Genomic DNA, 24,661 nt, shown 5'->3' on the forward strand with positions numbered 1-24,661 from the left:
TATTTTTTATTTAAAAATTTATTTATAATATTATTATTTTTTTTTTTTTTTTTTTTTTTTTTTTTTTTTTAAGTTTCTTCAGTGACGATAAATGCCTTACGTCTCATCAGACTGAAGAACATTTTGCATTTGAGCTTTTCAGGTGTGCAGAATAAGATTATGACTAAGCCGAGACCGTAATGCCGCTGAGTTTTTGAGGGGTGTGCATGACTATTCTGAAAGCTTTTAGAAAAAGATCCAAGTGTTTCTAAGAAAAGATGGAGCCGACGCAACAAACATATCAGCACCATCCAGAGTGTGAGGAAGGCGTCTGCAGAGCCCCACTTCTGTAACCAACAAGCAGCTTTAAGTGCCCGATATAGCCACATGGAAATGCTTTCTACACTGTTTACTGAGAAGGGTATGAATTAATCAACTCTGCAGAGGTAACATATGGTGCTTGTATACGTGTGTGTGTTTCTCTGCTGTGTAATCTGGTGGTAACAAAACCAGTCACATTTAAGAGATTGAGGATTTGTTTTTGTTGTGATCAAAGTAAGCTTTAAATAAAAGGAGCTTAGACACATTTTGTGCTTTTTTCCCTTTCATTTGGGAAATTAGTGATTATTTACATCTATTAACAATTACTGGTGATTTAGATGCATTTTGAATGGCTGAATATGGAGTCAGGAAAAAGAAAACATTATTTTGTGCAACGATACAATGAACTATACAATGATGTACTAAAGTACAATATCGTGTGATATGTTATAGTGCAACATGAAACAATGCATTAAGACAGGGGTGCCCAATACGGTGATCGCAATCTACCGGTAGATCGCACGATGAAATAGATGTCAGACCTTTTTTTAGATTTCTTTTCTTTTTTTTTTTTGTTTGTTTTGTTTTAAGACATCAGCTGATCAATCCTTCTTCACTATGAAAATTGTCACTTGATTGACACACAGGGCAGCCAATCTGATAAAGTGTAAGTAAGATAAGAGTCTGTACTAACTGGGAGATAACATAAGAAGCAGAAACTCATGGAGCACCTAGATAATCAAGAAAATAACCAAATAAAATAAACTCAAAGAACCATGAACAAAACCCACAGATACGACATTTAACAAAATATCTCGTTTGTGTCTGCATGTTTGTGTCTGTACCTCCTTGGCTTTGTTGCGAGTCCTCATGTTCTCTGCGATGTACTTCACACTCTCGATGGCCTGCTTGATCTCTGGTGACACTACAGAAAAGGCGACCACCGCGTTGACTGGCGATGAGGCGTTCAGGGGCCTTGGTACCTTCGGAAGCTCAGAATCTGAGGGCCCCTGTGTTGGAGGTACCTGGGGTAGAGGCGGTGGCACCATCGGGGGTGGAACAGGAGTTGGCACCTCCTTCCCTCTATAGGGGAACCTCCTGGTCATGTCTCGTTTCAAGTCACGGTTTATCTCTCCATATTCCACACAGTTCATCGAGCCACCAGCTGAGGAGGTTCCTCCTCCTCCTGAGCCACTATCCAGAGTTGGACATGCTACCCCTCCAGTTATACCACCAACACTCACACTTCCTGAGCTGCTCGCTCCTCCCACACTGTTCTTTCTCATCTTGAAACCTCTGCTGCCTCCTCCTCCTCCTCCTGTCCCTCCTGTAACTCTGGCAGGCGATGAGCAGCTCTGGTCAATCGGCCGTCTCATCAGCATCACTCTGGGTAACACCCCAAGGAACACCATCCTGACCCACTCGGGCATCGTGTGAGTCATGGGGGTACGGTAGTGCACGTTCAGGACAAAGACGGTGATGACGATGCTTAGCGTTACAAATATCATGGTGAAGAGAAGGTACTCGCCAATCAGAGGGATGACGAGCGACGTCGAGGGGATGGTCTCAGTGATGACCAGCAGGAACACGGTGAGGGACAGCAGGACCGAGATGCACAGGGTGACCTTCTCCCCACAGTCTGACGGGAGGTAGAAGACCAGCACGGTGAGGAAGGAGATGAGGAGGCAGGGGATGATGAGGTTGATGGTGTAGAAGAGAGGCAGGCGGCGGATGTAGAAGGAGTAGGTGATGTCTGGGTAGATTTCTTCACAGCAGTTATACTTGATGTCGTGCTTGTACCCGGGTGCATCAATGATCTCCCACTCCCCACTTTCCCAGAAGTCCTTTAGGTTCACCTGTTGAAGCACAAATGAGAAAAATTCATTTCACAATCGTTACTTTTTGTTCATGTACAATTTAAAATCGACGGCTTTTAGTTAGAAAAGAGAATACGGTTCAAAAGTGAACAAATTCAACAAAACGAGAAGTTTGTTTTTATTTTTAAAAAGGCTACAAATAGGAACGTGTTTGATGATGTGTACAAAATAATACAAATTACCTCAATTTATCTGATTAACAGATTTGGATTTCTAGTTCTCCCTCAACCAACTGACCCATTTTGTCATGCACAATTTAGATTCTGTTTATTTTTTGCTCAGCTGAACACTGTTTTCTTTGGTTCTGGGTTGACTGTGCTGTGGTGTCTCAGGTCACATACAGTGGCTGAAACAGCAGCAAGCAGAGCCTGGTCCAATGCTTACATGGAGGGAAGATTTTTTGTTGTTGCTTTGAGTCAGATTTTCAACGTTATGATGATCCTAACTTTTCTCCCATGCATCATATGAAAGATTTTCATGCAAATTAGAAAATATAAGCTGTTAACGTTGATTGTTTCTTAATGTTTTTTTCTGCCTATACCAGGGGTCTGCAACTTTTACGATCAAACGAGTTATTTCTGCCCCTTCATTCGCTAAATTAAATGTGACCTGAGCCGCAAAAACTGCTACAACTGGGATTAGCAACTAGTCGCCCATGAACCATTATAGGTTTGTTGGAGGAAGCTTTTCTGGCCAGCAGTGGTGACATAATAAAATAAAAAATATGGAATAATTATAACATTAATTGATATTTTTACATCGGTGGCACAGTTGGTAGAGCTGCCGTCTCTCAGCGAGAAGGTCACTGGATAGAATTCTGTCTGGGGGGCCATTCTGGGTGGAGTATGCATGATCTCTCTGTGCATGCGTGGGTTTTCTCCGAGTACTCCGGTTTCCTCCCACAGACCAAAACCATGCATGTTAGACTGACTGTTAACTCTAAATTGTCCCTAGGTGAGAGTGTGAGTGTGAATGGTTGTTTGTCTCTATGTGTCTCTGTGATGGACTGAGACCTGTCCAGGGTGTCCCCTGCCTCTCGTACAGTGACTGCTGGATATGGGCACCAGTGACCCCCACAACCCAGAAAAGAAAAAGCGGGTAAAGATAATGGATGGATGGATGGATGGATGGATGGATGGATGGATGGATGGATGGATGGATGGATATTTTTACATTTAAGGACAAAAGAAACACCAGATTCTTGTAAAGAAGGAAAAAAAAGTTTTTTTTTTACATTTTTTATTATTAAAACAATGAACTATGTAGGCTCATGTGATATTTTAACTAAGAAAAAAAATGTATTAAGTATTTTACTTTGAAGGAATAAAGAACAACGTTAAAGTGAGTATACTTTACTTCTTGTATTAGTACTAGTTTTCACATTTTTGCAAAAGAAATCACAGAAAAACTGCTAAAACTAGCCCTTTTTCTTGTTGTTTGGTATAACAACAAATACAAATCAGTTTTGTGTTGGATTTAGTCAAAGCATGTACGGTAAGCATCACTGCAGAGAGACCAAAGAGCTGTGTATGAGCCACACGTTGCAGACACCTGGCCTATACAGCGATCCTATTAATTCTGCTAAAATAATTTTAAATACAATATTCCACGGAAGTAGCCAATGACATGAAAATGGTGCAAATGATAAAATAACTTTTCTTCTTGTGAGCCCTGACAGTCCTGCTGACCTTTGAGCCAATGAGCACTAAGTCGATCTTGGCTTTGTCGTAGGTCCAGGAGCCGAACTTCATGGAGCAGTTCTGGTAGTCAAAGGGGAAGTAAGTGATGTCCATCGGGCAGGAGGATTTGAATATAGCTGGGGGAACCCAAGTGATGGTGCCATCAAATTTCAGCAAGGCTTTGGTTTTGTCTTCCACGAGGAAATCACCTACAGCGCTGCAAGAGAGTTTTCAAGGTCAATACATTCAGCTGAACAGGCTCAGAACATTCGAGACATGCGCTGTTATCAAGAATGGGAAAACAAAGAGAGAGTGTAAGACAAATCTATTTATTTGTTAATGTATTAATCTTTTAATGTGTTCTGTTGAGTTTGTAGATTCTCCATTTACATTTTTGTCATCCCTGATATGTTTTATGCATCAAAACAGCTGCATTTGCAGTCACTGTCTGATCAGCCTACACCTTTCATGGTGGAGGGTGATCATGTAAGAGCCAGTATATTTTCATTTGCCCGTCTGTTAGCAGAATAGCTCATAAATAGTTGGTGGATTTTAACCAACCTCTCTGTAATTATTGGCTGTACATTACAATGGATAATTTTTCAAGATGGCCACCACAACTAATCGGCATCAGTAAACAAAAAATGACCAATACTACTAATAGTTATAGTGAGCTAAAATTTTGTTTGGTAGTAGCTGACAATCATTCCCAGCACAAATTCTGACAGCTATCGACCAAGTTAGAGGAGGGTCAAATGCATTCAAGGAATACTACTTTAATTACTTTTAGCAATTCTTGTACTTTAGTACTCAGTCATAACAAGTTTACACAAAATAACTTTGTTTAAAAAGATCCACAATTTTGGCTTAAAAAAAGACTTTCGTAAAGTTAATTTATTAGAAAGGGCAGATTTTTTAAATGCTAACTTACCACTGGTTCATAAATTTTGATTACATAATTTTACTACAATTTCATGTGGATTTGCGAATATATTTAATGTAAGAGAACATGAATAAATTAATGTCAGAGAAACAGTCGCAAACTATATGTTTAGATTGATTTCCCTCTCTAACTAATAAACTAACTCTAACTAATAAATATGTGTTTATACTGGATTTATAAGCAAGGTCAAATTTGTGTCCAAATGTAGCATTTGATTTCAAAAAGGCAGAAAAGACAAATAGATTTTACTTCTTAGATTAATTAGTTAAAAACAAACAATACAATAAAATTAAATTAGATGTTTCTCAGACCTGGACTTCTCAGCATGAGTGCAACACCTACTTGTTGTACAAGACGATATCTGGCCTCCAGATCTTGTTGGATGGAACTCGTATGAACTCAATCCCATCATAATCAACTGGAGTCCATTTCAGTTTGTAGTCATTCCACACCTTTAAAGAGAAAATTATTAAATAATCCTTAAAAATGATTAAAGCTCACTCGTTAAGTATGACATGTAATCAACACTCACGTGTCTCAACCACAGGTTGGTTTCCATAATTTGGTTCACTTCATCCTGAAACAACAAAAACATGTCACCATAGATGACCCACGTTCTTTTTCTTTTATTCTGACTTCTGGACAGCTTTCATCACAGTGATTCTTTGTTCTTACCACTTTGACCAGTTGAGATATAGACACCTCAAACTCCACAGTAACTGGATCAGAGACGTTCTCCACTGGTCGGATGAACTGGTTGTACCTTCGAAACAGCCTTCGGAACAATCTGTCCTCAGCTTTAGATGCAAAACAGCCTAAAAACACAGAAAAAGTGGGTGGGAATGAAGAAAAGGACAAAGATTAGTAGATGCAGAGCTGTCAGATAAACTGACGGTGTTTAAATCTGGCTTTGTGAAGTTGTCTGCGACGGTCAGTGCTGGGGAATTAAACTCGACTCGAGTTTTGCGAAAAGGTCAGTCACTCAAACGGATTTATCATCAGTGTCTGCTGACAAAAACAAACTTATTATAGAGACTTCAAGATTAATGTTTTGCTCCCAATGAGGCTGAAGTTCACCAGTAAATGACTCAAATATTAATGCAAATGAAACGTCAACCCATCTTAAAGCTGAACGGTTAGGGAAACTTTTAGAATCATATCTCTAGTTTAGAAAATGTGACACATTTACACAATATTTATTTTAAGGGAAATGGAACAACGACACAAATGTGTCAGAAGCAAATGTACTGATTTTTCAGAATCTGCTCAAAATGTGCTGCAAAAGCTTCAAGTAATGTCTGAAAGGCCTGCCATCAGCTTAGAGCTGTAAACCATTTCTATGTACAATAAAAGCTTGATCTGTAAATAATAATATATTGACTTTTTTGTATTTTTTCAAATTTGTGATGTTATGAAACCATCTGGTTTGAAGTAAGCGATGTGTCGTACTGCCAAAAGGTCACAGTCTAAGCTGCATTATTTATGACATCAATATATTTAGAAACTAGTGAAAAATGAATGTATGGTGGCTGCTAAGAAAATCTCAAAAAAGATATAGAGAAAAAAGAGTTTAAGTAAATAAAAGAAACATATATTTATTTATTTTTTTGGATTATTGAAGATTTTTCTTGTTTGTGCCAAAATATGTTTGGCAAAAAATGACTAAAAACCACCTGAAATTATGAATACCTTCAGATGATCTGCACCTGTATGCACCTAACATCTGGTAGAAATGCATATTTATACAAATACTGGGCCATGCAGATATCTGTATTTCATTTTCAGCTGCTGTATTCTTATTATTATCCATCCATCCATTATCTTTACCCGCTTCTTCCATTTTGGGTCACGGGGGTCGCCGGTGCCCATGTCCAGCAATCACTGTGCGAAGGGCGGGTGCACCCTGGACGGGTCGCAAGTCCATCACAGGGCCCTTATTATTATTATTATTATTATTATTATTATTATTATTATTATTATTATTATTTATTTATTTATTTATTTATTTTTTGCAGTAGGTCAGCAAATACAGTTAAATTTGTTGCAGGTATTTGCACTTGTCAGCATTTAGGGGGAAATTGTACATGTACCTATTCACAGTTATTTGCATACACGTTAACTGTCAACGTAAAAATTATTTTTTAAATGTTACCAAAAAGAAAAGTAGACATATTTATTTATTGATTTTGGGTAAATGAACCACAGGATATGCTGTAGTCAGAAGGTGGAAGTACAGACTGCATTACAGATGGCACAGCGTTGTGGTTCTCACACTTCAGCCATTCATTTAACATCTTACATCTTCATCAATCTGATTTCAGGAAACAACACAGCACAATGACTGCTTTGCTAAAGGTTTTTAATGATGTTGTTGAAGCACTGGATACTAAGGATTATTGTGCTGCATTTTTCTTAGACCTGTCTAAAGCTTTTGACACTGTGGATCATGACATCTTGTGTCATAAGTTCTCAGAAATAGTTTTCTCAGATCACACCATTGGTTAATTCACTATCTATCTTTCAGATCAGAGGTAATGTGTTCAACACAATGGTACTTCTTCCAGTTATTTAAAGGTTAACAATGGTGTACCACAAGGCTCAGTCTTAGGACCCACCCTCTTCACAATCTACATAGGTAATGTAGGTCAGAGCATCCCTGATGCATCCTTACATTTCTATGCTGATGACACAGTTGTTTATTGTCAACCTAAAACAGTTGCTAAGGTTTTCCAGCTTTTACAATCTGCTTTCAACATCATCCAGTCAGATTTGTTCCATCTCAAGCTTGTACTAAACACCAACAAAACCAAAGGGATGTTGTTGTCAAATAGGAAGTCGGTTCCAATAATTCTTCCCTTGATTTTATCTTCGAATGGTGCCCCTATTGATTTAGTCAATTGTCAGGTATCTTGGTCGATTCATATCTCTCTTTTAAACTCAACATTGAAAATTTGGTAAAGAAACTGAAAGTTAAACTGGGTTTCTTTTTCAGAAATAGATTCTGTTTAACTTTGAATGCTATGAAAAACCTTTTAATTGCGACTTTACATCCCTCCACTGACCTTGGTGACATTATTTACATGAACACCCCTACAAGCACCCTGCAGATGTTGGATGCTGTCTGTCATGGTGCACTAAGATTCATAACTGGCTGTGATTACTGTACCCATCCCTGCACCCTGTATTCACTGGTTAACTGGACATCATTAACTTCACGCAGACTCTCTCACTGGTACATTTTCATCTTTAAATCACTTCTTAGTCTGCTGCCTTCATACATCTCCTACAGGTCTCTCAGGACAGTATTACCTGCAGTGTCCCCTCAGTGCAGACTGACCTTGGAAAAAGGGCCTTCTCCTACTCCGCTCCTGTTTCCTGGAATATCTTGCAAAAAGATCTGAAGCTCTCAATCTTGACCTCTCTAAGTGACTTCAAACATCTGCTAAGTGCTTGGCAAAAACCGATGCAGACATGTTCCTGTTTTTAGTATTTTATAATGTAGCTGTTTAAATTTAGCTTTTTAATATAATTTTCTTCCATTTAAATGAGTCCTTGAGGCTCAATGAGACTAACCTGTATAAATAAAGGTTGAATGAATGAATTCATGTCAGTAATTATTGCTTCTGTGTAACAGAAACAGTTTTGATAATTCATGTAACCAGTTCATGCTTGAGGTCCAAACACTTATCGCTGAGAGGTACACATTAAATCTATCTTGAAAAACAACTTAACTTACTTAGCTAGATTTTTTATTTATTTCAAGCTTTGTAATTAGATATTTTTCAACATTGTACCTCAAGCTGTGTATGAAAAATGCTGTCGGATAAAAACAATGACTGTTTCACTTGATGTGTGTTAAAAGGGTATTTCAGTTGCACGCTTGATTAATTAAATCAAAACCTGAAGACTAATCTCAGAAGACTAGATGCTTTAAGGAAGTTTTTTTTAATGAAATTAAATAATATCTGCAGAGGTGTGTATGCAAGGCTGCAGTGGAGATCAGATTGTAGAAAATTGCCACAAGCAACACTTGTGCTTGGGATGGCATGCCTGCCTGAGCAGAAAATGTTGCCGCAGTCGGGGCAGAGCACAGTCACGGCACTTCATTGAGCATGTATGCCTCTTTACCTTAACGTTTTTTTTGTTACTTTTTTAAAACTGGATATGGGTTATTCTTATGGCTGTAGACAACAAACTAAATACCCACCGATGCATGCAAGGACCAATGCCTATAAAGCTTCAGACGAACTCCTTCATCTTAGTTTTTAAGTCAAGGGGAGATGCACTCCTTGTTTAACACAGCTCAAAGACATCAGATGCGCTCCCAACAAGCTGCTGCATGAACCGCTTGAGAGCTTGAGGTGACTGTATATCGCCAAAAGGGCAAGTAGTGCAAATTCTATATGGACACACAATAACCACACACTTTAAATGGGTTCATTTCCCTCATAAGCTAAATAAAACATAGAGAAATAATGGAAAATCTCCTGTTTGACTCTGTTTATGCTGCAAATCAAACTAGCATCACAACCTTACTTTGACATTTTTACTTACAGTTTCCTTCAACTTTTCATTATTTTATTACCCGTCAATTCCATTAAAAAACGAATCCAGTAAAATGCTGCACCAATTGAATCAATTTAAATAAATTTAAGGTGTGTGCAGCTTTGCAATCATTTACAGCTTAACTGTTTGATTTAAACGTGCATGGTTTATAGTAGTACTGTAGTACTCTTCAATATATTCTCCTTCTCCCCAAAGAGTTGACATTAATATCAGTTTCATACAGTATGTCTGCTGTGAACCTATATGTGAAAACCTCCCACCACAGATAAAAATAGGCTTTCAGTAGCTCTTTAATAAAGACTTTCACATCATCTATATGTTTAAATAAGCGTGCCATGTTCCCATTGAAAACAATAAAGTCATAAAGCACTTGTGTTATTTCCAGTGGGGTTTCAGTTTGATCTTCCTGACGTCTCTGGTCTCACTTTGTCCCAACTTTCATTGTGAGAGTTTAATTTATTTGTTCATGCTCTCAAGTTTTATTGAAACTCAAGGAGCTACATGAATCTGACACATGCATTGATCTGTAATGTTAGAGTCTAACGACAGAAGCACAGACTCTACAATAAACTTTATTTCACGAAGGCAACACTTATGTAATCACATCTGAGCAAATTAAACACACGTGGCTCCACAATATTCATTCTCACATGAAGGTCGAAATGTGAACAGAAACACAGAGAATTTTGACTCCATAGTTCACATGACTGACTAAATTTGAATCATCATAAAGTTTTACTTAGTTTTTTTTACATTTATACTATGTCATGCTTGCTGAAATAAATAACAATCCTACAAAATAAGGTTTATTTAATCTTGTGTATTTATTGTCTTGTGTATTTTACCACCTTTGTGGGTATTTTCAAGCAGATGATGAAGCCCACAAAAGTCATGAAATGTCAGGTATCATAGAAAACTATCACCAGCAGGATCTTTTTAGTGAAGTTTTTAGTCATTTTGAACAAAAATAGTAGCTGGGTGAAAAGTAATTAAATGAACTATTATTATTTTGCTCCGCTGCTATACAACCACTAGAAGTTTGTTGAGGTCCCTGACCGAGACGAGCTTACATCGACTTACGCCTTACGCTTTAATGAAACGGCCCTTCTCCAGAGACACTCGTGTGATTTGGTACCTTGCCTTAAAACTGCCCTCTGCTTTCTGATTTGCTGCTCTGCCAGAATCTTGTTTAAGCTTCTAATTGGCTGAGGGAAAACGAGGGCAATTATAATCAGTCAGTTAATTGGACCTTTTGTTCTTTGTTGCAAAAAATAAATAAGACGATAATATATTTTCTTCTCCTCTCTGAACAGACACTCCCCTAAATCCCTTTACTTGTTCTGCCAGTGAAGATCTTAAGTAGCTTCAGTTTAAAGGAAGTTAATTATAACCTTTGCACTTTCTGCTCTCCCAGCTGATTATGCAGCGCTGGCCATGCTTGCCTGACATTTAAAGTAAGGCTTTAATGTGTGTAACAGCAGCTCTAATTCCCTGGTAGTCTTTATTTTACAGTTTTCATTCAAGTTTAAGTACACTAAAGAGAAACTAGAGCTATTCTCATATTTTTGCTGGAAGACACTTTCATGACTTTTCCCTCCTTTATGCTTTAACAAACTTTTTTTTAGCATAGCTAGCATGTTCAGTTGGGTTTCCTTTAACACAAATATATGCTGTGTTACATTCTCTTCTTTTTAAAAATTTTCAATTTTTTTTTAAAGTCAGAACTCAGATCTGGGACTGACGTCAAATTCCAGGGGGAAATTATTTATTTATTTATTTATTAACCTTTATTTAATCAGGCAAATACCACTGAGATCACAGATCTCTTTAGCAAGGGAGGCCTAGGAATAGGTTCCAGTTGAGGTAGTTCAGGAATCTGGTAAGGATGCACACTGGGCACCTCCTTAGGGAGGTACTTCGGGCATGTCTGACTGGGAGGAGAACCCAGGGACAACCCTGGACATGATGGAGAGACTACATCTCTCGGTCGGTCTGGGAATGCCTTGGGGTTCTCCCAGAAGAGGAGCTGGAAGAGGTGACTGTGGAAAGAGATGTCTGAGCCTCCCTGCTCAAGTTGCTGCCCCACGACCCGACTTCAGAACAAGTGGAAAATAATGGATGGATGGATGGATGGATGGATGGATGGATGGATGGATGGATGGATGGATGGATGGATGGATGGATGGATGGATGGATGGATGGATGGATGGATGGATGGTGTTTTATCAGTTTGGGTTGCTCAGGTGATTTAAGCTCTGTTCATATTTTCACCTCATATCCTGTATTGTCCATGATCCAGCTTCACTTTTATCACCTGTGTCCCATTAGTAATCAGCTTACCTGTTCCCAGTATACTTCATATTTTCCCTGAGTACTCATTCAGATTATCTGTTAACCTTATTGCATCTTGCTGGACTCTCTCTTGTCTAGATGTGTTATTGAAAATACTGCTGAATTCCTGAAAGTTTTCTGATAACCAATAAATGTGACTTTTTTTATTAGGCCTACTGTAAATGTTTGCATAAGGGCAATAGTCACAGTTGGGAGTTTCTGCTGTTTTTAGGTCAGAGTCTGAAAGGTTTGTTAATCTATAAAAAAAATTGTTAGAATTAACCAAAGGTAAGTTACATTTTGTCATATGTCGGGTCAGTTAAGTCTCATTTTACTGAAAGAGTAAGGGGGTTGTCCTTTCTGTCTGTTTTCAAAGTGACAAGCCCTGGTAATGACCTAGATAAAGCCAAGCAGTGAAGCCTTTAAAATTATTGAGAACAAGTGAGCCAAACAGTGAGTCTGTCATTGTCTCTCAGGGCTACAGGAATCTAAATCTGCACAAAGACCGGTGGTTTGTGGGAGCCTCTTTGATCAGGCATGTTCTTCACACGATGAGCCTGTGAGCCAGAGCTGGACAGACTAAAGGAACTAATTACCCTCTGAAAAAACACTTCTGACAGACCGAGTGCATCCAGAAGAGATACCAAGAGAGAGAGAGAGGCAGCAGCATGAGGGGATATCAGCAGAAACCTGACAGAAAGAACAAGGGTTTTGATGGCCTGACTGTGACACGCTAAGAAGACTCGCATAAGAACGACAGTGATTACTGCATTTTCTTGGACCTTGAAGAGAGAGTCTTCATGCAGCTTTGGACATGTGTGTGTGCATGTATGAGTCAATAAGCTGAAACTTCTAAACTGTGAACTTATAAACGTCATTTTGGCTCGTTCAGATTTTATTACCCCATTGACTGTCTATAAAAATCAAGAGCTTCTTGGCTATTTTTGTTTGTATTAGAGAAGTTGTGTAAGTTTTGGAATTACTCTCTTTACCAACATATATATTTGAGAACTTTTTTTTCTGAAATGTCTGAATATTCAAACAAACCAGGAGTGTGATGACGTTCACTAACCTAATGTTTTGCTATTCAGATTTTGTTCCTTCTCAAATGACTTAAAGGGTAGGAGGAATGCAATAGTATAATTATTCAGACCCAAAAAATAGCACAAGTCTTTTAGTTTGGTTAGGGAAGAGAAGAAGGGCAAAAAATGTTTGTTTAAAAAAAAAAAAAGTTTTAACCATGTAATTTTATATTAAAATGATCCAGACATATTAACTTATTATTTTACAAGCCTCTCTTTTTTTTGTACCGTTTTTATTCAGGTGAAACTGGAAGTATGACAGATAATGTTTCCAACCTTTTTCCTTCAGGATTGAGGCTGACAGAAAACAGCTGCAGGGAATCAGTGATGTTATCTGTCCTGCAGCGATGCTGGATCCGGCCCGTCTATCAAACGTGTCAGCTGCACTGACTTAATCAGGACTCTAAAGATAAATAACAATAAAACATCTGTAACATAAATCAACAGCAAACCTAAAAGTTTTCAACTTTTGGGATAAAAATGTCTTACACTCCAGCACACAGTCAGATTTGTCATGTCAAGAAAACCAAGTCAATAAACTTTCTGGGTTGCTTCTGTTTATCTGGTTTTGTAAGTTTTTTACAGAATTTATCAGCTATTTTTATGTTTTGTGGTTTGAAACTAATATATATAAATTAAAATGAATTAGCATAACAAATTATGAGCCCCTTCTTCATCACAAATAAAAGCAGGAAGCATTCTGTTCCATAAAGCAAATAACCTTTCAGCTGCAGCATCAAGCTCTGCAGAGAAGGGAAGAACAAAGATAATTGATATAAGTGGGTAAAATTACTTGATTGATATAATCATTCTTTACCTGGTGTGGGCTGCAATAGCAATGTGACGTCTCTGGTTTGTAATGACCAGAATGGAAGAAAAAAGTCTACATTTTCCAACTTTCTTTATTCTAGGGCTGAGCTGACTGAGCAAAACTCCAAGGCTGGAAGAGGACATGATGGAGGGTTTAATTTACTACACTGACCAGTAAATTAACAGAGTCTATACAGAGGAAAGAAATGCTTTAAATTATGTTGAGCTGATCTTTATTGTCCACCGTCGGAGGAATTGGAAATGCCCTTCGTCCTTCCATCCATGAATGTTATGAGTGCTATAACTTGAAGTATAAGTGAGGTACCAACTTCTATGTATGGCATCATAAAAGTTCAAGTTCAAGTAAGTTTATTGTCATTTCACCACATGTGGTACATGAGGTACAATGAAATAATATACACAGGGTCCCAAGTTACATCCAACAATAGCAAAAATATAAAGTGTAAAAAAATGGTAAATAAGGATCTGAGTTATAAACTAAGATATAGGCTAAACGAACGCCAAATGGTACGCTAAAGAATCTAAGATAAACGCTAATAATGCAAAACAATATGGAGTAACAACAGAAGCATGAACAAAGAATGAAAGAAAGGCTCCTTTGGGAAAACTGGGTTGTCACATCAAAAATCCAAGATGGCCACTATCATATAAATGTGAACTAGACCTTCCAATCATTTGAACTAACTATACTTTCTAGTTTTTATATTGCTTAAAAGCATTGTTTTCTCAAATGGTTGGAGTGGGTGGCCAAGGCCACCATTGGTCACCCCTTGGTTTCACCATTCCACATGGTGGTGGCTAAAATGGCTCCCTCCACTCGCCAGTGTCTGTCACTCTGGGCCACCTGGGACAAGAAAAATAGAACCTACCTCTCTTCTCATACACAGTGTAACTCCTTACACACTGTAATATCTTGCATCAAAAACATTTAGATTTACTTGAATTCTCTGTGCACGGCACAATGGCACAGGTGTTACAGATGTCACCTCTCAGCAAAAAGGTCACAGGATCAAAGCTCAGCCAGAGACCTTTCTGGGTGGCGTTTGCATGTTCTCTCTGTGCATGCGTGGGTTTTCGCAAGGTACTCCGGTTTTCTCCCACAGACCAGAAACATGCATGATTGGTCTAAATTGTCCCTAGGTGAGACAGTGAATGGTTGTTTGTTTCGTTTGTCTTTACGTGTCCCTGTGATGGACTGGAGACCTGTCCAGGCCTCGGCACTCACACAGTGATAGCTGGACATGGGCACCAGTGACTCCCTGTGACCCAGAAAGGAAGAAATGAGTAAGGATAATGGATGGATGGATGGATGGATGGATGGATGGATGGATGGATGGATGGAAATTATGGGATCAAAAAAATAATTTGTAGTAGACATCTTGATGCTCAACAATCCAGGCAGATAAATCTAACAAGGTTGAGTCATGTTCTCCGGACGGATTCTTCCTTGTTGATATATTTGTTTTTTTATCCAAAAGATATGGATCAAAGATGAAATGTATCAACAAAAAAGAATCCATCCAGATAACCTGACTCAACCTTGTTAATTTTTTTTCATGGAATTTCCCTATGGTCAGATTTTGTTCTATAGGAACCACTTGCTGTACTGTAAGGTTACAGGAACATTAGAAAAAAAACAGACAAATGTAACATGACTTGTTTTGTTTTTGTTTTTCAACATGGCGAACAATCTGTGGTTAATAATGACACTGAGGTTATTTCCATTCACTCACAAAGAAAAAATATGAAGCATAATGTGATTTAACCAACCTACTGGTGGCAACAAAAGTAAGTAAGTACACAGTTGTCATTTTTAAAGAGAGAAAAAGCAGACTTGAAAAGAGGAACAGCAACACGTGTAATTTGTGCTTTAAAAAGCAAAACAAGGCAAAGACAAATATTTCTTCAGTCTGAACACTTAGATTAGAGGGAATTATTAGGAAAGGCGAGCATGTAGTTGTTAATGTTCATGGGCTTATCTAAAAATCCTATGCTGAAGAATAATTTCTGATTTAAAATGTTAAGTGTCCTGTGAGAACATGCTCATTTACGGTCTTGAGAATGTTATTCTCAACTCAAAAGGAAAAAGACTGAACGAATGTTAAACTGAGAGAAAAAATTTTTGTCTTTTATTTTATTTCAAAGCTTTCAGCAAAAAAAAGGTAAGAAGCTAATCCAACATTCTCTACCAGCTCCACAACAAAAAGCATTCCTGTATCATTCAGATCAAGTCACTGTTAAAAAAAAAAAAAAAAAAAAAAAAAAAAAAACAATTTTCTTTATAAGAAACAAAAAAAAAAATTCTATAAAAAAAAAAAAAAAATTACAATAAAAAAAAAAAAAAAAAAAAAAAAGAAAAAGCAGCATTCTTTTTAGGAGACTCCTGCAACAGCTCTATTAAAGAAAAAAAAAACAGTTGCACACATTTCTTTTAGCCCGTTCAAAACTTGAGCAACAAGATTGTGAGCCTCTGTGATTCACACAAGAAAGCCGAGAAGCCCACAAATGTTTCAAGATATTTTGGGGACTCTCTTGTAAATGCTGTTTGTGAACTTGTTGAGGTACCGACTGAAAGAGATATGGATCAAAGCAACATTTTACAAACATGGCATCTGACAAATCCATTCACGTTAGTATGATCACATATTATCAGTAGAATAAGGTTTGAAGTATGGTAATAGTTGTAAAATGGTGTTTATTACCTGTCAATGAGAGGTTAATAAGATTTTTATACTTCTTTCAAAACATCAAATTTCTGACTGCCTGCAGTAGGACCTGAAGAATTGTTTTAAATGATAAAACTTGAGACGACTCTTAGGTAAATATTAAATTACATCGCAGCATGCACTGTGGTAAGAGTTCCAGTGTTTTCATTCATGCAGCTCGACAACGTCAGATGGTGCCAGTAAGGCTCACACCTGTGGACCATTACCCTAATGAGGATCATAAATGGCAGCGATGACTTCTCCTCGACGCTGGTGCATTATCTGCCAACTGGTAGCTGTGTTCCTGGCCACAGTTTGTATTCTTTGAGTTCAGGAAAACTAATATCTTGCTCCTACATGTTGCAGTATCTACTCCTGTGGTCCTCATGTGACCTGGACCTACTTGTTTCCTGGTGTTCTCTCCAGCTGCCCCTTGCCTTCACCCACCTGCCCACTGAGCCTAGTAATCTCTCTGGGATTCCCTCATACCTTTACTGGAACCACTGGACCCTCGCCCCCATGAGGAAACCCTTTTCTTCTATTGTAAGCAAAAATATATTCACCAGAACCTCCCTCCACGAGTCCCGCCATCCTTATTAACTGTTGTCCTCGCTCTCCATTGTTCCAGTTCCTCCCACCTATGTGACAATCTACTGTACATTTATTCACGTTTGTAAATAAACACTGTTAACTGATCGTTGTGTGTTAGAGTTGCTCCTTTCAGTCACGACTATTCTGGGTATTTAAGTAAATCCTCACAGTGAGGGCTTGAAGTGTAGATGTTAAGTTCACTGACACATAAAACAATTCACAAGAGCAGACCAAGGCCAGTCGATGGGAAAAACAAGGGATTTTTAAAAGAGAATCAGAAGCCAGAAATGTGGAAGAAAAATGCCCCTGTTGCCAGATTGGGCAGTTTACTGCCAATTGGGTGGTTTTCATTCTGATTTTGCTGGGGACTCTGGGAAGATTTTTGTTGGATTGTTGCGTTTTGCCACATATTGTTAAATTACCTTGGCTTGTACTGAGATGTGTTCATGTTCAAACAGTAAATATACTGTAACAGTATATTGATTGGGTGGAATTTTGTGATGTGGTGGTTTTTAACAGATTTTTGGGCTGGAAAAGCTCATCTCTATCTGGCAACACTATCAACCGCTTAGGACCTTGTTGAACCTGATCTCCATTTGTTTCTCACCTCCCATCCTTCCATCCTGAAGTGTGACTCAATTCAACACCAGCATGAAGGACCAGAACATCCCAAAGGAATGAAGAAGAAGGGCTGTCTGAAGACAGATGTGTGCTTGTGTTGGAGGGGACTAAGATGGTTTAAACCAGTCTATAGAGGGGGGGGGGGGGGGATCAGCTGCATGTGCACCAGGGTTTGGTTGCAATAATCACATGGAAATCGTGTTAAGAGGATCCTAAAGCTGCCTCAGAGTACATTAAACTACACACTGACATGCACACACATACGCACGGGCAGCCTGTCAGACTTTAATGCAGCTGTATCGCTTCTGGGAGTGAAACCAGAGAGTATTTCCAAGCAAGGCTTTGATGAGCATTTAAGTCTTGGGAGCAAAAATGCTAGATGGTAGTGTGATGCAACCTGACAACTCGCTACAAACACACTTCGTTAAGGGCTACAGTGGCTTAATCGAAACCATTTCCATAGCTGCTGTGAGAAAATTAATGTTTCATTGTTGCCTTGCTGCACATTCAGCAGATTCGAAACGTTTACTTTTGATGACCAGTAGTTTTATTTATTTTTTTAATTATCAGCAGCCTGCACTCGCTGCTCTCTTGGGTAAAGCATCAACATGCAGCTGCAGCCCATTAAAATGCACAAGAATGGAAGATAAGGGGTCAGGCCTGAAATATAATGCAGTTCAGATGAATACAATGCAGGCGTGGCTGGACATCTCTCTCAGCTATTTTGTACCGGATGATGATGCAGGGACGAGCGTTACGCAATCTCGCTCTAATCGCTCAAACGTGAAGGAACCCATTCTGTCCCAGAATGTGCACCATAATCTATCCCACAGGCTGGAACTTTAATATTAAATGCCCCACGTCCAACAAAGAGCCCCATTTTAAACAGATCTCCCAGTCCTTACCTCTAAGCTATTCCAGTCGGATTCTATTTTTGACTCAAAGACCCCCACGGACAGCCGGATCAGCATTTCCTCTGTTTCAGGGATAAATCACCAGATTTCTGGATGGCAGGAAAGAATACCTCCTGAAGCCTGTGAATCAGACCCCCGATGGGAGTGTATGTTTATATTCATGTGTCATTGTATGTTTTTCAGGACGTTATCAGGCCTTGTTTAAAATCATACAAAACTCACACAGTCAATGATGAAAAACAAGGGGGAAAGAGAAGGGTGAGAATAAAATCTTCAGACAGCTCTGACACCGTTGTGCGTTCAAGGCACAGCTTTGTCAAAATTCCCTCAGTTCAAGGGCAAAGCTGCCGCAAATCTCCCCAGCTGAAGAGAAAGACACAAAACGACTTAAAAGAGAGAATTGAGGGAGTTCATCCCGCGTGTTTAACAGGAGCACAAGTCTATCTCAACTATAAGCCAGTGTCAAGCTACAGGCTGTGTGAAGACAGGGACTTCCACACAAAGAGTGGGGTGTGACATAATGAAAGCGCTTAATGCTGTTCCCAAAGGGAGACAAAAACAAAATGACAATTAAAAAAGAAAAAAAATCACAGCACAGCAACGGGTGGGATGGTTTGTCAGTGATGATCCATTAAATAAACCACCCAGTCACACCAAAACTAATAACACCACAGAGCCTGCAGCAATGTCATCTGCACTGTTTATTCCATCATGATGGATGGAAATATGCTGTGTTAAAAACACCTACATGCATTTAGCATGACGTCAAAAGCTGCTGGGAAATGCCCACTGTATGTCACAACCGGGTTGTTGGATTCTTAATAAGCCAGACACAGGAGTGCAAAAACAAGACATTTTTTATTTATTATTGGCTGTGAAGTCAGGATCAGCTGCAGTGAAAGGGCTTCACAGGCAGGTGAAGAGTGAGAATCACCTGTCAAGTCTGCAGCGATGATGTCACTGGACCTGGTGCAGAGCAGGTGTGGAGAAAAGCTGCAATAACTTGATTCAAGGGAAAAATCCAATAATGGGGTCTGGTTGTTGAAGCAGGGGTCATGAACAGGAAGGCAGAGAGCAGAAACCAGAGCCAAGTCGTGATCCGTGAGGTGTAGTCGTGGTAATCAGAAACAGGGTCGGTACAGTGGTCAGAAAACAGAGTCCAAAACCAGACGAGGAGTAGTCAAAAATAGGGAATCCAAAAGGCGTGAGGTCAAAAATCCAGAGAACAAGGCGTGAACGTCAGACATGAACAAGAACAAGAATGGCTTGATATCAGGGACCATGGAAGGTTTAATAATTCAGCAACAAGTGAGTGAGAGACAGGAACTTTAATAGTGAGTGGAATCAGGGATGACTGCTGTGAGAAACAACAGAGATGTAGCATGGCTTGGAAGGAGCAGGATTGAGCTGGAGATGGGTGATGGGCAACTCAAAGCAGGGGAGGAGAAACAGGGGACGTGCACATGTCATGAAGGGACAGAGATGTGAGCAGATGGGGTACCAGCGGGGGCCACTGATCATGACACTGCAGGGCAAAACACGTCCAGTTCTCCCAGCTATGGTCACATGAATAGCCTTCTGGGCCACAGCCATGTGACTTTTATTACTTCACTGCATTAACACTAAACAACGTGTAGATTGTACAATATGCTTTATTTACGTATTAACGAGCATACAGCAACTGGTTAGAGCTGTTGTCCTCCAATGGGAGAGTCGGGGGTCCGATTCCTCCAGCAGATGTTGAAGTGTCCCTGGGCTAGACACTGAACCCCTCATTGCCTCTGATGTGTGTCCCATCGGTGTATGAATGTGATAAAGCACTGATTATTCTTTGTAGAGATCTAGTAGAGTGCTGTATGAATGGGTAAATGAAGACATAAATTGTAGTGTAAAGCACTTTGAGTATCTTGATAAGATTTGTATGGTGCTATATAAGTACAGTCCATTTACCATTTACGTTACACGTTGTGTACGAGCTGTTTGAGGTGCAAATTTCACCTGTTCGTGTCCCTCGTGGTCCACTGCACTTTGTGTCAGTTTGAGTCGCGTCTCTCGTCATTGGCTGTTCAGAAACAGGACTTCATCCCTTTGGCATTAGGGGGGTGGGGGGCTACCAGAGTTTTACAGACTGTTTTTCTGCTTCAATTTTTTGTGTTGTATTGCAGAAACTTTTACATGAACAATATCTAGACATCACATCCGAGGTCCACATAAAACTTTTATTATATAGCGTTGATCCTGTTGACCACATTGTTATTACATCTGATATAATAGTGTTTAATGTTTTTTTTATGTGACTTAAGTTAACTATATGTAATTAAAAAAAATTTATTTGTTGACTGGTAAAGACTCCTAAATGGCCAAACCAAAATAATGTGCATTTTTTCTTATGAGAATAGTCAGAGTCAAGCAATGATTAGCTAAAGGAACTGGACATAAGCTTCTCTGAAAACCAAGTTTTGACCAAAAATGGTATAAAATCATTCACTTAAATCTTTGCTGCTCATTCAGATAAAAGCTATGTGTGTTTTTGCCTAATAAATTCAGCTAGTTTAAATTTTATCCTGTTTTTTGAATTGTGTCTGAGGTTTCTCTGTTTTGTAAAGTGGTATGTAAAGTTTTCAAACAGAATACCCATGAATACAATATTTCCTTAAGTAAAACCTTTTGATAACTAACGCATTTTAAAAACACAAGAATAACACACAGCCCTGGACTAAATGTGCAACATAGCACAAACCGTTTATAAAATTTACAACTATCCATGAGTGGGTTATATTTCCTCTCAGCGATCATGACGCTGGGAGAAGATGAAGATGCCTTTTAAGAAAGGCTTGTGACTGTAGAAGTGAATGGTATGAAATTTATGATTGAAACAGCCCGTCTAGTCAACATGATCAGCAGCAAATAATACACACTTTGGGAACATCTGTAAATGTAATTATATTATTACACTGACAGGATGTCATCCTGTCAGTGCAAGATAAATGACAAAACAACAAATTGAGTAAATATAACTGAAAAACATCATCCTTTGCTACATTATGACACCAAGCTTTAAGGCATCATACCTTCAATGAAATGCAAAAACACCTTAACAGCAGTGAACATGACTTGCTTCTCTGCTGCTATTTCAGGAAACCAGGCTACACAAAGCTTCACGTCATGGTGGAAATATATTCTTTATTTTAGTCTAATTCCCCTGGGAGCTATACCTGCAGTTTATAAGAACACAAGAAGGAGGATAAGATCCTCACGCTAACCAAAGATGGGGGGGGGGGGTATTTGACAAGGAAACTGAGGAAAAGAAGCATGTCACACAAAAAAACTGCTCTTTTTAATTGATGATTTGAACGACATAAAAGAGAAGGTTCACACAACATGAGTCACCTGTAAATGGACATGTACTGTAAACGATTCTGAAATCAAATTTATTGCTATAGTCCACACTTTATCCGCTGTTCCTAACCTTGACCTTTGACCTTTGTGTTGAAGAGGCTTTTCTCCATTAACACGATGAACTAATGCTGTTTGTCCATTCGCAAGTCTCACCACAACTTGTTTCTACTCGGTTCTAGACGGTGGTTTTCAATACGAGTGCCACCTGTGGGAGGGATCGTCACAGCAGGCTGCTCAACAACAGCGTTATGCTCAAAATGTCCACATTCAAAGGGAGATTAACATCCAACCATGGGCAAATAAGTGAAATAAAGTCAAAAAACACTTCCCATCCTCTGCCATGAAAATGTCATGGATGAGTCGAGGCTAACTTCCCTCTGTCTGAACTTGTACATCGAGTTCATTTGGTCTAGCTTCCTCTGATTTCTGTCACTCAACAAGCACAAAAACCTCTACACCTCCTCATGAGACCACAGTGTTAAAGTGTTGACATTTTAAAAGATATAGTATATGTTTTATAAAAGCACATAACTAAAAGGAATAGTGCAGCCGTGAGGTTTTTAAAAGGTGGGTTTGATTCTTGTGAAGGAGGCGCTCATGAAAGATGTTGCTCTCTGGCCAATCAATGGCCTGCAGTCTGCTGAAGTTAAACCTTCTGCTCAACTCGACTCACTTGGAAACTCCTCCAAGAAGGTCCTAAGAACCGAGCTGAAGCAGGGAATGCTGAACCTGCGTCGAGTCGAACACAAAAATGGACAGAGATGACTTAGGTGACTGCAAATTGAGATTCACTCTCAACTCCTTCTAAATGAACCTTCGCCTCACAACTAAGCACACTTTCCTTCAGTGCATTCCTCTAGAGACGCAGGCGTGAGTTCAAAATTAGCTGAGCTGCAACTGCAGAAACACGCACATCATCAGAGTGCTGTCAGTTTTTACATGGATGGCTGCTTCACATTTCCCAGCAGCTCTGAGGGCTGATATATGAAAAATAATCCAACAAGTCACCATCCAGATCTTCTTCTGAGGTAAACACTATCAATTTTGTATTTCTCAACAGGGTCTAGCTCCACAGCACAAATTACTACAGGATGGAGCACAACAGGGATTGTTTAGTGAGACCAAAAACTCAGAGGGAACAATCATATTCCTCTGGTTTTAACCTAACAGAACATGTGGAGACCAGTCCTTGTTATGTCGCATGCATGCACTCCTGCACGTCCAGAGGAATTCCATTCCTTAACTTTACAAACGCAATACTGCACTAATAAAACGCGGCTTGGTGCATGAACTGAAGTTCTTTGAGACCATCTCCAAATTAGGTGACAGCGGTTTGTTTTCCTTTCTTAAAGCGCACAAAGAAGTGAATTGCAGGCTTTAAGAGATATTTTCGTGACAGTCGAGATAAATAAATGATGAGATGAAGCACCAAAAGTCTACAAAGGTTCCCTGTCTTTGCATTTTGCGCGGTCTTACCTTGCGCTGCGAGGATCCCCAGCAGGAGGACGGTCGTTATTTGCCCGGAGAAATCCATGGATGCATCTGCGCCTGATGATGCTTTGTTCTGGGTCAAACAAAAATGATGCAGAACAACGAGGCTCTTGTCTCTGATCTGCTCCAAACGTCCGAGAAGCCTTAAGACAAGCGCAACATTTTCCTTTGCGCTCCGCGGAGAGGTCGGTGCGCTTTGCGGACGCGGACAACTTCTGCGCGTCCCGCCTCCCCCATCCCCCCACCCTCCCACTCACACAGTCAGGAGCCACAGTGACTTGACTCAGACTGACTCAGAGAGGATAAGTTTGAGAACAATGAAATAATTTACAGATAAAGTCCCAGGAGCTTCAGGGTTCGTGTCCAAAGATGTATTCCAGAAGATGCGGGTTTGTGTAAATGCGCGCAGAAAAAGAAGGAAACAGACACATCTGAAATGTATGAACCTTAAAGAATCATCCTCAACACATATGCACCACAATAAGAACTCATATTTTCAGTTCTGAGCTGTAAATGGTCTACTTAGTCACTTAATTGATTTTGGAGGCATAACAATACTCAGCAGCCTGAAGCATTAGCTGCTTGAGGGCTGCAGAGTCTGCCCACCTCAAATAATGTAGGGCTATTGATGCACTGCAGCACTGGAGGAGCAAAGGAAAGAGTTCTGAGACATGCAAGTCTCAGATTTAAAGGGAATTCAATTTAGAGGCTATAAAACAATATACGTTGAAAGAAACCCCTTTAATCTGTATTTATAATTCAGTGCTTTATTTTTCTGTAAAAAAAAAAAGTTACAGCAGTGGATTGAACCTTTTTTTCTAAATGTATCTGGTGCAAAACTCATGCACTCAGACATGCACATTATGATTTGTGTTGAGCCAACAAAGAACAGCAGGGATGAACAGGTTTACAGTTTATTGAATTTAAATAAAACCCGTCTTCATGTGCAAAATCAACCGGGTCGTAAATGTCTTCATGTACTTTACACTGTACTGTTAATTAATTATGGAATTTACATTAAAATGCCAACAGTTGCCTGAATTTCATGGTAAAAATACAATGACAATGTATGACACAATCCAATACATATATCTGTCAAAATATACATTTCAGTTTAAAACTGTTTTATAGGGTCAATTATTGTGAAAAAATAATATATTCTGTTCATCTGTTTGTGGTAAACAAACTTTAAACAACATAAAACCTCTAAAATATTTAATTCAGTAAACCTTATTAACAGTGCAACTGAAAAACAAATAGCAGTATTTTATTTAAAACTTTAACCAGTAATGGTTGCCAGAAGCACCGGTTTAAAGTGTTCATAATGTGAC

The 24,661-nt window shown here is 39.1% G+C and overlaps 1 protein-coding gene across 1 annotated transcript; it reads right to left on the reverse strand.

Moving 5' to 3' along the window:
- Positions 1-989: 989 nt before the first annotated feature.
- LOC119408692 (neuronal acetylcholine receptor subunit alpha-3) lies at positions 990-23,528 on the reverse strand. The gene is made up of 7 exons (XM_037675533.1): positions 23,316-23,528; positions 5,475-5,614; positions 5,332-5,376; positions 5,142-5,251; positions 3,866-4,073; positions 1,146-2,156; positions 990-1,031 (listed from the first exon to the last, which is right to left on the reverse strand). Exons 1-7 carry the CDS (start codon positions 23,371-23,373, stop codon positions 990-992), a joined length of 1,614 nt encoding a protein of 537 aa, XP_037531461.1. The 5' UTR covers positions 23,374-23,528.
- Between the last annotated feature and the right edge of the window lie 1,133 nt (positions 23,529-24,661).

This window comes from Nematolebias whitei, chromosome 4, assembly GCF_014905685.2.
Source record: "Nematolebias whitei isolate Nwh7 chromosome 4, NemWhi1, whole genome shotgun sequence".
NCBI classification, from domain to species: Eukaryota; Metazoa; Chordata; class Actinopteri; order Cyprinodontiformes; family Rivulidae; genus Nematolebias; species Nematolebias whitei.